At 37.0% G+C, this 15,007-nt stretch overlaps 4 protein-coding genes across 4 annotated transcripts; all 4 read left to right on the top strand.

The window, feature by feature from the left end:
• The first annotated feature begins 3,279 nt into the window (after positions 1 to 3,279).
• Positions 3,280 to 4,638, top strand: LOC143626522 (putative late blight resistance protein homolog R1A-10). The gene has a single exon (XM_077096592.1). The coding sequence runs from the start codon at positions 3,280 to 3,282 to the stop codon at positions 4,636 to 4,638; it is 1,359 nt and encodes a 452-aa protein (XP_076952707.1).
• Positions 4,639 to 4,664: 26 nt separating this feature from the next.
• LOC143626521 (putative late blight resistance protein homolog R1B-16) lies at positions 4,665 to 5,738 on the top strand. The gene has a single exon (XM_077096591.1). The coding sequence runs from the start codon at positions 4,665 to 4,667 to the stop codon at positions 5,736 to 5,738; it is 1,074 nt and encodes a 357-aa protein (XP_076952706.1).
• A 6,468-nt stretch (positions 5,739 to 12,206) lies between these two features.
• On the top strand, positions 12,207 to 13,565 carry LOC143626520 (putative late blight resistance protein homolog R1A-10). The gene has a single exon (XM_077096590.1). The coding sequence runs from the start codon at positions 12,207 to 12,209 to the stop codon at positions 13,563 to 13,565; it is 1,359 nt and encodes a 452-aa protein (XP_076952705.1).
• A 26-nt stretch (positions 13,566 to 13,591) lies between these two features.
• Positions 13,592 to 14,665, top strand: LOC143626519 (putative late blight resistance protein homolog R1B-16). The gene has a single exon (XM_077096588.1). It carries the CDS (start codon positions 13,592 to 13,594, stop codon positions 14,663 to 14,665), a length of 1,074 nt encoding a protein of 357 aa, XP_076952703.1.
• Positions 14,666 to 15,007: the final 342 nt, after the last annotated feature.

Here is a 15,007-nt window from a genome sequence, read left to right as displayed (position 1 = left end):
TACGTCCACTTGCCCTCTCGCTGGTGGGCTGTACGGTGTGTACAGATCCAGATCGGCTTTGGCTCCAGGCGCCATGTTCATGTGCGCGCGGAGCTGTGAGCCTCCTGCATGAGTATCTCGCGTCTTCCTCATGCTGTGCACTTCTTCATCACTAAAATCAGCGTGTTCAGTGTGAACAGAGTGACCATCTTCCGGCGCGCGCGCCCTTTTTGTTGTTCCTTGAATGGTTTGCTTATCAAACGCGAGCCTTTGTGTTAGGTCGGCTAACTTTTTGTGTTTGACCAGCTCAGTGTATTTGTCCATTAAACGCCGTTGTTCGTTTATGAGCCATTCTTTAGGGTCATTTGTTTCATCTTCTGGACCCATTGGTCCTTTTTGTTTCGCGCCGGTCAAATTTTGGAACGTGAGATCGTCTGGAGGAGTTTCAGTCTGGCTATGAGGAGTTGTGATGAAGGGATGGTTACTGGTGGTGCGCGCAGAATCACACGGCACCCTCAGAAACTGCTGTCCCTCATTAACATCCTCACGCTCAATATCCTCCAGAACTTGATCGCTGTTTCGAACACCAGAAACCATGGTGAAGTTTTTCAGAGAGAACTGATGAGATTTTGTTGCCGTTGTAACAGGTGATGGCGCCAATGAAGAAACGTGGATCGGCTCACTGGTAGACGATCAACTTTCCTCGGGTATGAGTATGCTATTTCACCGATGGTTCTCCGGAGTATGAGTTCTTCCACCTACAAAACGAGCAGCACCGTGAACTTACCCCTCAGAAAGGGACAGAGGGGTCCTCTTTGGGGTAACCCTCCGGTGTGAGAATAAGAGATTGTAGGAGAAGATAATAATAATCTGAGAGTGAGTAAGGAATTGGAATGTATTTTCTTGCTTACCTCCCCTTGTGGAGGTGGTGTGGTATTTATAGTGTTAGGGTTTCCAATGATTGGGCTCAGATCCCATTAGGGCCTTTTTGGCCTCCTCCTATTGCTTTGCGCCACGTGTCCTTAGGACACCTGGTGCTTTTTCATTGATTATTCTCTGACCCAGGCATTTTACCTGACCCATGTGCAATCACGTGGTAGCACATGGGTTTTGCTGAGTTGTCCGCCTTTCATTGGCAGCTGTCAACATCAGCATATTCTTATTCCTTAAAGGATACCTTCTGGAAGGTTGTCTGACGAGCACAATCAAGGTTGTCCTTATCCTGATTTGGATAAGGACGAGGTTGATTATGTGCACGTGTGATATGCGCCTATCCTGAGGATGTGCGAAGTCTTCTCTTTATTCTCACGCGCAGATGTTTCATGTGCAGATGTGATATGCGCAAGCATATGTAATATGCGTCACGCGCAGATGTGATATGCGTGAGCATGCGATATGCGCCACGCGCAGATGCGCCACGCGCAGATGTGATATGCGTGAGCATATATGGTGCGCGAGCATGTGATACGCGTGAGCATATGTGATGCGTGAGCATATATGATATGCGTGAGCATATGTGATGCGTGAGCATATGTGATATGCGCCGTGCGCATAGGTTTTGGCTTTGTGCCTTCATGATATCTTGATTTCAAGCCTCTTGTCTATATCTTGTGGGTTGACCCGCCCCGCTCGATGTTAAGGCGGGTACATACCTCTTCAGTGTTTATGTTGTTAGTGTTGGTAAATTATTTTGGTTGGTGTTGTTATGGTTGATGTTATGTGTTGTTTTCCTTTTGTTTTATCATAAGAGAAAAATGTGATAGGATGCTTCTGGTAACAAGTGGGTTTCATCCGGTTGATGTGAAAAAAAACAAAGGAAAAAAAAATAGATCGTAGGATGATTGAATGTGATCCATAGCAATGGAATGGTGGAAGGCTATTCTGATGTCCACGTTGCATAATAATAGATTAGATGATTGCGATTTTAACATTTACCATAATACCCTTTTCTATTTAATTATTAATTTTAATTTGCTATTTTGTGATTAGTTCTTACCATTCTCATAAAATAGATTTTTTCTATTTGATCCTACCTCATGATCTAACTATAACATAAAGTCTTTTATCAACCACATGAAAACAAACATAAGAAAACAGTTTGAGGATATTGTTTTGTTAGATAAAGTCATAAACCTTGTGTTTGCTTGCTAGTGCATTATTGACCGTCTTCCATTCTTTTCAATCAGGAAAGTAGTTTCTTCCATCCAAGATCTGAGAACCACTATCGGGTTACATCATCATCACCTGAGGTTTCTTCTCTGACTATATATATTCAATCATATATACTATGTTTCTTTAATAAAAGAGTGCAATTTAAAGCGCCAATCATGAATTTTTTAATAACATTGACTTTTAGAACTGGCGTAATTACGATTCTTCTAGTAATTCTGTACTAAGTGTGAAACTCAATTGCCTAAAGACTTGATCCTTGTGTAAAATGCCTGTTTGGTTTATCATCCTCGGATAAAGAGTTTGGTTTTTAAGGTAAATTCATAATCTTGATGTTTGGAGGTGAGGTGCATAAATTTGAATAGCATGGAGATGAAGCTAAGGATTGATTGAAGTTTATCAAGTTCCTAAATTGTAGATGTCTACTACTACTACTACTATTATTATTATTATTATTATTATTATTATTATTATTATTATTATTATTTCCTATCTGTTAGAAATTAGAACTTGGGTCAAACGGGTTTACTTCCTTTCCAAGGGTCTGTTTATAGTTTAAATAGGGATCATTGTGTTTTGTTCTTCTTGTAACATTTTAAGATTATCAAAGTAAACGAAAAGAGTCGTGACCATGTGTTGATCACAAAATCTATCGTGTTCTTGATTGAGGCTGTTTGAACCAATTCTTTAAATTTAGGCAAGGATGTGCCAGGGAGAGGGTTAAGGTGAACTTTATAGGGTCTATTATGATCCTTTTATGAGTTTGTTTGAAGGTACAAATGTACAATGACCGTCTTTCTATCAAAACGGAACATAATCACAAAATTTGTTGACCATATGCTTGCATTGACCAAAAAAGACTGCGATATTTTTATATTTTTCACGATAAGATACTATGTTGCAGTCTATATTAATTTCAGTTCCTGGTTGTTGAATGTATCATTCTTACATAGCAACTTTCTATTTTGGAATTGCAGTGATCATTGCTATTACATTTCCACCTTCGTGTTTGGTTGTGAAGATATATCATGTAAATTAATTTTATAAAAGTTTGCTGGTGGTTAACGTTTGTAGAAGTTGATAATTCGGCTGAGCAACTCAGTTGCTCCGTGCTCCATAAAATAGAGAACCATGACTGATGATCTTAAGCTTCACATTAAGCAGCTATTCAGCCTCTGGACAAGACACTCTGAAATGTCATCTGCAGCGGAGGTACGGGATAACAAGAGAATGATTATTGAATCCTCTATTGGTCTAATGAATTACTTCAGAAACGTGATGGTAGGTTATGAAAGTACTAAGGAAGTGCAGGATTTATTGACAAATTTGGAAATAATGTTGTATATACATGGTTGGATCCCAAGTGGTGAATTACATTTGAATAAGATACTAGTGAAGTGTGAACAACTCTGTGACATCAGATACAACTCAAACGTACAGGAAGAGGCTGTTGCAGGATTTGATGCTGAATCAGAAATACTACTGGATCAACTTACTCAAACTACTACAAAGAAGTTACAGATCAACACAATTGCAGGAATGGCTGGGCTTGGCAAGACGACTTTGGCTAGAAAACTATTCAATGATCTGCTAATCGAGTATATGTTTGACATTCGTGCGTGGACCTGTGTTTCTCAGGTATACCACAAGAAGGACTTGTTACTGGGCATATTAAGCTCTTTTATTAATGATCTTACGGATGAGATACACAAAATGAGCGACGAACAATTGGGGGAAAAGTTGTATAAACTTTTTAAAGGTCGCAAATATTTAGTGGTCTTGGATGATATCTGGGATTGTAAAGCCTGGAATGATATCAGAATTTATTTTCCGGATGACCAAACTGGAAGTCGAGTGCTATTTACTAGCCGTGATATAGATATGAGCTTACATGTAAAGGCTGCAAGACCTGCTCATGTTTTGCGTCTTCGTACTCAAGGTGAAAGCTGGGATATATTTATGAAGAAGGTATTTAGAACTGGAATATGTCCTAGTCACTTGGAGGAACATGGAAAGGTGATAACAAGAAAATGTGAAGGTTTGCCTCTTGCAATTGTGATAGCTGCAGGACTTCTTAAAAATAACTGGTCAGTTGAATGGTGGACCCACATTGCAGAGGGTCTAAGTTCATTTATGGTTGGTGATCCAAGCCAATACATGGACTCGCTGGCTTTAAGCTACAACTACCTACCTCCCCACTTGAGACCATGTTTTCTTTATTTAGGAGCATTTCCCGAGGACTACGAAATCCCCGTGACAAAGTTGATTTGGCTATGGATTGCTCAAGGATTTATAGATCAAACTGGATGCAGAATCTTGGAGGATGTTGCAGAGGATATCTTGATGGATTTAATCAAGAGAAGCCTGGTGATGACTCCCACAATGAGGACTGATGGACAAGTTAAAACATGTCGCGTTCATGACATTTTGCACGATTTTTGTCGTAGAAAAGCCAAAGAAGAGAACTTTCTGCCAAACAGTTACAGGTAAAAGTACATGTTTTTTTCTTGACAAGCATGAACTTCCTTGCTGAAGAAATACTGATCATTATTTACAGGTACGACAAGATCTCATCAATGCTTTTCTCTCCATCGGAGCTAGGAAAAGTTCTTTTGGAGGGCAAATCATGTCACATTGATACATATAAAACTCTCAAAGTTCTAGATGTAGCCTCTATCCCTATTTCCTCATTTCCTTGTGAGGCAGCACAACTTGTTAATCTGAGATACCTGGCCATTCAAGCACATGAAGGAAGTCCACAACCATCAATATCAAACCTTCTATACCTACAAATGCTCATAATATTGTCAAGGAAGAATATTCTCATACCAAAATCCATATGGAATATGGTAAATCTGAGGCATCTATATATCAAATCAGGGGAAAATATAATCGAAGAGCCGTGTGTTGTACAAGTGAAAGAGAAGGATGGTTGTCCGGGCTTACTGTCTTGCATGCAAACCTTGTCCCATGTAAGTCCTCGATCTTGCCAAAATATGTTTTCAAGAACTCCCAATCTTAGGAAGCTTGGGCTTTGCGGACCCTTAATATCAAGTCTTGGTGATCTTGAATCTCCAAACTTAAGCTCTATGGAGCACCTTCAAAAGTTGAAGTTATTAAACACGATTGTGTTTCCTGAAGCAACACGGTCATGCAATCCTCTTATGTTTCCTGAAAAGCTTAAGAAACTAACATTATCAAATACTGGACTGGATTGGGAGGAGATGTGGACCTTTGCATGGCTGCCTAACCTTGAAGTTTTAAAACTAAAATTTCATGCTTGCATAGGAGAGAGTTGGGAAACTGGGGATGCGGAATTTCAGCGACTTAAGTTCTTGAAGTTGCAAGATCTTGACATTAGGGAATGGGTTTGTTCAAATGATAATTTCCCAAGACTACAACGATTGGTGGTCCATCGTTGTCTAAAACTAGATGGTATCCCATCAGCTTTAGGAAAGATTTTAACACTGGATGTGATTGAAGTAAGCGGATGCAGTAGTTCTGCACATGAGTCTGCAATGAAAATTCAGAGTGAGCAAGAGATGGACGGAAACAGCTTCTTAAAAGTCCACGCAAAATCAGAACTATAATTCAGAAAGGATGATTCAGTCACTTTTATTTAAAGAATGCTTATGTGTGTAAAAGACAAATTACAGTTGTCATATTATGTTACCATGAATGTGGGTACGTTTGGTGCTGTTCATGAAAAAGGTGGGTTACGTTTGCAAGGAGCCTTCCAAAGATTATGCTTAGTTTTTACAGGCGAAGGCGTGCACATTACGCTCATGAGGTGCTTGGTAGTCAAAAAAATATTTATAAATTAGAATATCAAGATAACAATGGTGCTAACAAGTATTCAATGATCCATCAGATTAACAAAAATAAATATCGAAATTTAAGAGGTCAAGGGCGGGGTTACGTGTAGATACCAATTAAAAGGTAATGTAATTAAGGACCAAAATGTGATTTACGATATCAAAAAGGCAAAAACCCAAAAATATATTTATTTGTTCAAGCGATTAGTTAAAGTTGGTGAGATATCCGGATATTAGACGAGTACTTTAGTGCATGCGTATAGTCTATCACAATAAAAACAAACAAAAAAACACAATAAAAAAAGGTTTATTGGTAGTGACTATCCTAACTGAATATTTAATGGTTAAGAGATTGGTGATCTAGTGACAGAAACATCTAAAGTTCTTGTTCAAAGTCTTCGAAAGTAAAAAAAAAAAAAAGTCCTTTAAAAAAATCATGTAATTTTCATAGGTTAAATATTATATTTCTCTTTTGCTATTTATTTTTCAGTCAATTAATTTCATTTAGTCATGGTGTTATGCATTTTCGTTTATTTGAATTTTCCATATATAAATTTTGAATTTCGTATTTATAGTTAGTTTCTTCATTTATTGATATCAAAACCTAATTTATATATCTACAATTTCCATTTTTCAATGTGGTGTAGTGATAAAGCATGATGAGTTTCTTAATAGCGACTCAAGTTCAATTTCCACTCACAGCATTTTGGGGGACAGGTGACTCAATGAAGGAAGACAAAGATCCTTCCAGTTTGATCTTAAAAGCGCCCGGATTTTACCACTAGTGGGCCTTTGGGCGGATGTGTTTTCCCTGCAACTGGAGATATCTTGGAGGCGATTAAGGGCTCCGTACGACTAGATTGAGCCAGCTAGTGGTGGCCTTTTGCCATTGGGTCACCACATATGGAGTAGTGGCGAAGGCTAGTAGGGACCCGGGGTGTCCCCGTCACTCGCGTTTTTTCTCTTAATCGGGTAAATTTTGGTGATTTTGTCCGAAAATTATTATAGGTCTTGTGCTCGGTATCCTTGAGTATATTTTCCAGAAAGCTACTGGTCATCCCTAGTTTAGCTTAAGGTTACTTGCAATCTTTTGAGTTTGTGTTAGATGGGTTTTTCTTCCGATTGATGGCCACGGCTTTGCTCTACAACAAAAGAATGATTTCAGACACTTGAATAAGAAGACCTAGCTTATAATATTGGGCCTTTTTAAAATTCAATCCACGGCCCATAGTCATTAACCAACTTGTTTTTCATGTGAAGAGGCTAAAGCGAAAACGAAAATAGAAAGGAAAAATCTATATAGCCATTTCTTTATTAGTTATTATTTTGAATATTAATAAAAGTTAAGATTTCAATTTTATTTTATCTAATATATTTGTTCATACTTTTATTTAGTTTATTGTTTATAAACTTTCAATAGTTTTTGTGTTCGTAATGCATTGATTGTTAAAAAAATAGTAAGCTCCCATTGTGAATGAAAAAACAAAAACAAACTCGGACCCTCCATTTAAAATTTTCTGGTTCTACCATCATGTGGTACAATTTTTTTTATAAAAAAGTTATATATATATATATATTAAAAAAGTTATATTTGTATAAGTATTTAAGTTTATATAAAGGGTCTAAAAACTATCCAAAAAGTTGTATGTGACTTCGGTCACCCCTATTTACTTAGCGCAAGCTTCGCAACTGATATGGAGTATCTAGGCATTTCAATGTTTGTTGTCCGTTCAAAAACAATTTATATATTAACAATTTGCAAATTGGTTGTGTGAGAGCTTTTTACTATTCACTTCATTATAATCATATGTACATTCTACTGTTGTGTTTGTATCTTTCTTTATTATACATGTTCTTCCATATAATATTATTTATGTGTTGGTTGTTTCTTTACTTAATTTTAAACTGAAAGCCCACATTTCTCAAGAGAAATATAGTCCGTAAGCTGGAGCTAAAATATTATATATTGTATTCGATTTGCGAATGATTAAATACCTTTTATGAACATTTTTTTCGATTTGTTTATTATTATTATTATTATTATTATTATTATTATATTCAGTGTAAAATTGTTAGTCGGATACTTAGATGTCTAAAGATGAGTCGTCGCAACGTGCGGGTGCTCAAACTATGTATATACAATTTGAAAGGGGGGTATACATCATTTATTATAACTTATGAGTAATTTATTCTGTTATTTTTATTAGAATGGGTGATTCAAGATAAATAATATAAAGCATTTTATTAAACAATTCTGAGTATGATATACAACGTATAAAGAAATCGTGTGGTGGTAGAGGTGGTGTCGCAGTGGTTGATGGTCATGACATGGATACAATGGTTTCCTTTTTTTCTTTTACAGAAAGTCTTGAATGTTATAAACGAATGTCAATCGACAACGGATTTTGTAGTAATGTGTGGATGTCGTTAGTTTCTTCGGTTACACTTTCACATCCCGCAACGCAGGATCAAAATACTAGTATATCTACAATTTCAACTTAAGTGCATTACTGGTTGTGCCTTCTGCAGTTGAAGTTGTATCCACTCACTGCTTTGCTTTTCCTTCCAATTGTCTTCTTCCATGTTGCTTGAGTCAATGAGTCATCATATGGTGATTAATTTGCTATTTATTGAATGAAATTTGATTTTAGGTTTTCAACCTCAAATCGATCGCACGCCATCATCCGATTACATCGGAGCTTTGAACAATCAAAGGTATTGATTTCATATGCTATTGATTATTGGTTTCATCAGTTCCTTCTCTGTGAACAAGAGGCAAGTCTTCAATAGTTTGTTTTAATTTATTTAGAACCATTGCATTGGGTTTATTTTGATTTTCAAATTGTTGGTTTTCTGGATATCTTTTGGATGCCATTGCATTGGTTGAAGGAAGTACTGAACTATGTAGAGGGCTAGATTACGATAATTACTCCCAATTAATTATCATTTTATTTTCTCTCTTTATTTCAATTAAATAATACTTTTTATACCTTTTATTATTATTTTTTCTCTTTCTTTCACTTACAACCACTTTCAAAATATATTAAAAAATTACAAGGGATGAACAGTAACTTTTCAAATATACAGAAAAATCACTACTTTTTCTAAAATATAAAAACTCTTCACTCACAACATCCTGAATCACTCTCTAAATTGTAAAAAACCCCTCACATAATATGAGGGGTTGGATGAGAATGCTCTAATATCGCTCATTTATGTTATGTTACCTTTTAATAGAAAATTGTATCGATATTGGATTTTAGTAAAGAACAAGCTTTGAAAATCATTATTTGTAATTCAGTTTCAACCATATTCGCATGTTCAGAACCGAAGTGAACTATAAACCATATTACGAAAACTGAATTTGTGATTTTGTTCGATTTAAGCAGCTCCATCGATGTTCTGTTTTGCGTTTAATTGGTTTAAAGCTAGATCTCAAAAAACAAGCCAGGTCACCATAAACATAACTAACTCAGTTTTGGCTTAAGACTGAACCCAAAAGTAAAACTTAGTTAAGACTGCTATTGGAATTAACTAAAGAATAGAATTTGAAAATTCATTATTTGTTATTCGGTTTATTCGGTTCCAATCAGATATGAATATTCTGAACTGCAACCAAACTATAAACCAGCTAACGAATTTGATTTCTGTTCAATACTGAAACAAAAACTGGATTTTTAATCAACTTTGATTTTAATGGCTCCAGCTCAGTTAAGTTTTTTTTTGTCAAACTGGTTTGAATAACTCTCAAAATATATTCTTTGATACATTAATAGTTTTTCTTTTTATTGGCTTTCATAGTTTAATTGGGATTTTTCTATTGTATTAAATGCTTTTGTATAAAGAAGTTTTATTCACTACTTGAGTGTGTACAAAGGTGATTGTCATTTTTCATCAATTAAAAAACGCAGTGCACTATGTTCAGTAACTTGGCTTCATGGGTGTCCACTATTAGGTTTTTATTCTCTTGGCTTTCATGTTTAATAAGCTTTCATTTTTCTTACTTTGCCTTTTATGTTCTGTAATCTATATGCAGTTGTGGATGCGATGCTGACAAGTCAATTTGTCAGCATGAGTTTGTCTTTGATAAGGTTTGCTTCCTTTAAGTTGTGTGTTCTAAATGTATCTTTCCTGTTCGTTGAACCAATAATTTTAAGGTTTAAACTTTTTCTGCAAGATGACTGGTATATTGGGGCGTAAATGGATCATAGATAATTTGATAATGTTGATAAGCATTAACAATCCAAAAGAAATTGATATATCTGTTGGGTTCGTAGGCCTTGTTGGCCCGGTTTATTATATGAAGTCAAAAGAGGAGACGGGTGTGGGCGGTCGGGCCCAAGCCCGGCCCGGTTTAGATTTCTTGCATAATAATTTACTAACCCTAGTTCAGTCTCTATATAAACAACATTATGTACTTGTAATATTGGTCACTCAATAAAGATATACCTAGTTGCCACCCGTGGACGTAGGTCAGTTTAGACCGAACCACGTTAAATCCTCGTGTTCGTTTACTGCTTTCGTGTGTGTGTTCGGTTTCGTGTGTGCGTTTAATCCTAACAAGTGGTATCTAGAGCTTAGGTTCGGATCACACGAAGAACACGGGAACCAACCTTCCGCCGCCGCCACCCTACTGCGCTAGGGTTCCGCCGTCATCGTTTTTTCGCCGCGAGAAAACCTTGCTGTTACTGTCGCAACACCGCTAGAGTCTTACCGACTCAGCCGCAGGGAAGAAAGGGGTGATCTCCGGTAGGGTTCCGCCATACCCAGTCGCCGGAGTTGTTCAGGTTCGGTTTTATTTTCGAAAGCATTTTACCACCGCATAACCACCGTGTACCGTTGTTTAGTTGTGGGTCAGACGCCGGAGTTTTTTGTAAGATATTGATTTTGAGGCAGAAGCTTAATCGATATTTTCTCACTAAGAGCGTGTGCTTGGTAGAGAGAGACGTGACCATGGTTAATTATATTTGTTCAAGTTGCAGCATACCTTTTGACCAATAGCCAGATTTGACCAAAATTCTTGATTCTTTTTGTTTTAAAAGATCAATTTTTTGTGTGGGCCAAGTTTTCTCTATTTAGGTTCGAAAGTTTTATCGGGCAGTTTAGCCGAGGCACAAGGACAAGATATTTTTTAACAGTTTCAACGAGTCAAGAACGAGCCAATCAAGATCCTATTTTTGTTGAAGAACAGTTGAAGTCGTTTAAAGAAACGGAGAACCAGTGCCAACCGCGTTTGTCAGGTTTATCGTTTCAGTTTAAAGTTTCGGTTTCTGATTTACAGTTCGTTATTCCGCTGCACGTTAAATAGGTTGATTGTTTAACAGAGTTCAGTTGAACAGTCGTTAAGTTCAGGCTCGTGCCATTGCGTGTTTGTCTGTGTTTTTTATCCAGTTTTTCGTTTTAGTCATTGTTATGGCAGAAGACGGAAAGTTTTCGATACAGAAGTTTGACGGACAGAAGTTCGGTTGGTGGAATATGCAGATTGAGGCACTACTTTGTCAGAAAGACTTGGATGTAGTGCTTGAGGATGAAAAACCAGAAAAGCTGTCACATTACTACTACTACTACTACTACTATTATTATTATTATTATTATTATTTCCTATCTGTTAGAAATTAGAACTTGGGTCAAACGGGTTTACTTCCTTTCCAAGGATCTGTTTATAGTTTAAATAGGGATCATTGTGTTTTGTTCTTCTTGTAACATTTTAAGATTATCAAAGTAAACGAAAAGAGTCGTGACCATGTGTTGATCACAAAATCTATCGTGTTCTTGATTGAGGCTGTTTGAACCAATTCTTTAAATTTAGGCAAGGATGTGCCAGGGAGAGGGTTAAGGTGAACTTTATAGGGTCTATTATGATCCTTTTATGAGTTTGTTTGAAGGTACAAATGTACAATGACCGTCTTTCTATCAAAACGGAACATAATCACAAAATTTGTTGACCATATGCTTGCATTGACCAAAAAAGACTGCGATATTTTTATATTTTTCACGATAAGATACTATGTTGCAGTCTATATTAATTTCAGTTCCTGGTTGTTGAATGTATCATTCTTACATAGCAACTTTCTATTTTGGAATTGCAGTGATCATTGCTATTACATTTCCACCTTCGTGTTTGGTTGTGAAGATATATCATGTAAATTAATTTTATAAAAGTTTGCTGGTGGTTAACGTTTGTAGAAGTTGATAATTCGGCTGAGCAACTCAGTTGCTCCGTGCTCCATAAAATAGAGAACCATGACTGATGATCTTAAGCTTCACATTAAGCAGCTATTCAGCCTCTGGACAAGACACTCTGAAATGTCATCTGCAGCGGAGGTACGGGATAACAAGAGAATGATTATTGAATCCTCTATTGGTCTAATGAATTACTTCAGAAACGTGATGGTAGGTTATGAAAGTACTAAGGAAGTGCAGGATTTATTGACAAATTTGGAAATAATGTTGTATATACATGGTTGGATCCCAAGTGGTGAATTACATTTGAATAAGATACTAGTGAAGTGTGAACAACTCTGTGACATCAGATACAACTCAAACGTACAGGAAGAGGCTGTTGCAGGATTTGATGCTGAATCAGAAATACTACTGGATCAACTTACTCAAACTACTACAAAGAAGTTACAGATCAACACAATTGCAGGAATGGCTGGGCTTGGCAAGACGACTTTGGCTAGAAAACTATTCAATGATCTGCTAATCGAGTATATGTTTGACATTCGTGCGTGGACCTGTGTTTCTCAGGTATACCACAAGAAGGACTTGTTACTGGGCATATTAAGCTCTTTTATTAATGATCTTACGGATGAGATACACAAAATGAGCGACGAACAATTGGGGGAAAAGTTGTATAAACTTTTTAAAGGTCGCAAATATTTAGTGGTCTTGAATGATATCTGGGATTGTAAAGCCTGGAATGATATCAGAATTTATTTTCCGGATGACCAAACTGGAAGTCGAGTGCTATTTACTAGCCGTGATATAGATATGAGCTTACATGTAAAGGCTGCAAGACCTGCTCATGTTTTGCGTCTTCGTACTCAAGGTGAAAGCTGGGATATATTTATGAAGAAGGTATTTAGAACTGGAATATGTCCTAGTCACTTGGAGGAACATGGAAAGGTGATAACAAGAAAATGTGAAGGTTTGCCTCTTGCAATTGTGATAGCTGCAGGACTTCTTAAAAATAACTGGTCAGTTGAATGGTGGACCCACATTGCAGAGGGTCTAAGTTCATTTATGGTTGGTGATCCAAGCCAATACATGGACTCGCTGGCTTTAAGCTACAACTACCTACCTCCCCACTTGAGACCATGTTTTCTTTATTTAGGAGCATTTCCCGAGGACTACGAAATCCCCGTGACAAAGTTGATTTGGCTATGGATTGCTCAAGGATTTATAGATCAAACTGGATGCAGAATCTTGGAGGATGTTGCAGAGGATATCTTGATGGATTTAATCAAGAGAAGCCTGGTGATGACTCCCACAATGAGGACTGATGGACAAGTTAAAACATGTCGCGTTCATGACATTTTGCACGATTTTTGTCGTAGAAAAGCCAAAGAAGAGAACTTTCTGCCAAACAGTTACAGGTAAAAGTACATGTTTTTTTCTTGACAAGCATGAACTTCCTTGCTGAAGAAATACTGATCATTATTTACAGGTACGACAAGATCTCATCAATGCTTTTCTCTCCATCGGAGCTAGGAAAAGTTCTTTTGGAGGGCAAATCATGTCACATTGATACATATAAAACTCTCAAAGTTCTAGATGTAGCCTCTATCCCTATTTCCTCATTTCCTTGTGAGGCAGCACAACTTGTTAATCTGAGATACCTGGCCATTCAAGCACATGAAGGAAGTCCACAACCATCAATATCAAACCTTCTATACCTACAAATGCTCATAATATTGTCAAGGAAGAATATTCTCATACCAAAATCCATATGGAATATGGTAAATCTGAGGCATCTATATATCAAATCAGGGGAAAATATAATCGAAGAGCCGTGTGTTGTACAAGTGAAAGAGAAGGATGGTTGTCCGGGCTTACTGTCTTGCATGCAAACCTTGTCCCATGTAAGTCCTCGATCTTGCCAAAATATGTTTTCAAGAACTCCCAATCTTAGGAAGCTTGGGCTTTGCGGACCCTTAATATCAAGTCTTGGTGATCTTGAATCTCCAAACTTAAGCTCTATGGAGCACCTTCAAAAGTTGAAGTTATTAAACACGATTGTGTTTCCTGAAGCAACACGGTCATGCAATCCTCTTATGTTTCCTGAAAAGCTTAAGAAACTAACATTATCAAATACTGGACTGGATTGGGAGGAGATGTGGACCTTTGCATGGCTGCCTAACCTTGAAGTTTTAAAACTAAAATTTCATGCTTGCATAGGAGAGAGTTGGGAAACTGGGGATGCGGAATTTCAGCGACTTAAGTTCTTGAAGTTGCAAGATCTTGACATTAGGGAATGGGTTTGTTCAAATGATAATTTCCCAAGACTACAACGATTGGTGGTCCATCGTTGTCTAAAACTAGATGGTATCCCATCAGCTTTAGGAAAGATTTTAACATTGGATGTGATTGAAGTAAGCGGATGCAGTAGTTCTGCACATGAGTCTGCAATGAAAATTCAGAGTGAGCAAGAGATGGACGGAAACAGCTTCTTAAAAGTCCACGCAAAATCAGAACTATAATTCAGAAAGGATGATTCAGTCACTTTTATTTAAAGAATGCTTATGTGTGTAAAAGACAAATTACAGTTGTCATATTATGTTACCATGAATGTGGGTACGTTTGGTGCTGTTCATGAAAAAGGTGGGTTACGTTTGCAAGGAGCCTTCCAAAGATTATGCTTAGTTTTTACAGGCGAAGGCGTGCACATTACGCTCATGAGGTGCTTGGTAGTCAAAAAAATATTTATAAATTAGAATATCAAGATAACAATGGTGCTAACAAGTATTCAATGATCCATCAGATTAACAAAAATAAATATCGAAATTTAAGAGGTCAAGGGCGGGGTTACGTGTAGATACCAA

The sequence above is a fragment of the Bidens hawaiensis genome, unplaced genomic scaffold (assembly GCF_021521415.1).
Source record: "Bidens hawaiensis isolate Kalapana, Puna unplaced genomic scaffold, B.hawaiensis_p1.1 tig00004412_1, whole genome shotgun sequence".
Classification (NCBI taxonomy): domain Eukaryota; kingdom Viridiplantae; phylum Streptophyta; class Magnoliopsida; order Asterales; family Asteraceae; genus Bidens; species Bidens hawaiensis.
This window is presented reverse-complemented; position numbering and strand designations above follow the sequence as displayed.

Coding starts and splice junctions, on each gene's coding strand:
- LOC143626522 (XM_077096592.1), top strand. CDS start 3,280: ATGACTGATGATCTTAAGCTTCACATTAAGCAGCTATTCAGCCTCTGG.
- LOC143626521 (XM_077096591.1), top strand. CDS start 4,665: ATGAACTTCCTTGCTGAAGAAATACTGATCATTATTTACAGGTACGAC.
- LOC143626520 (XM_077096590.1), top strand. CDS start 12,207: ATGACTGATGATCTTAAGCTTCACATTAAGCAGCTATTCAGCCTCTGG.
- LOC143626519 (XM_077096588.1), top strand. CDS start 13,592: ATGAACTTCCTTGCTGAAGAAATACTGATCATTATTTACAGGTACGAC.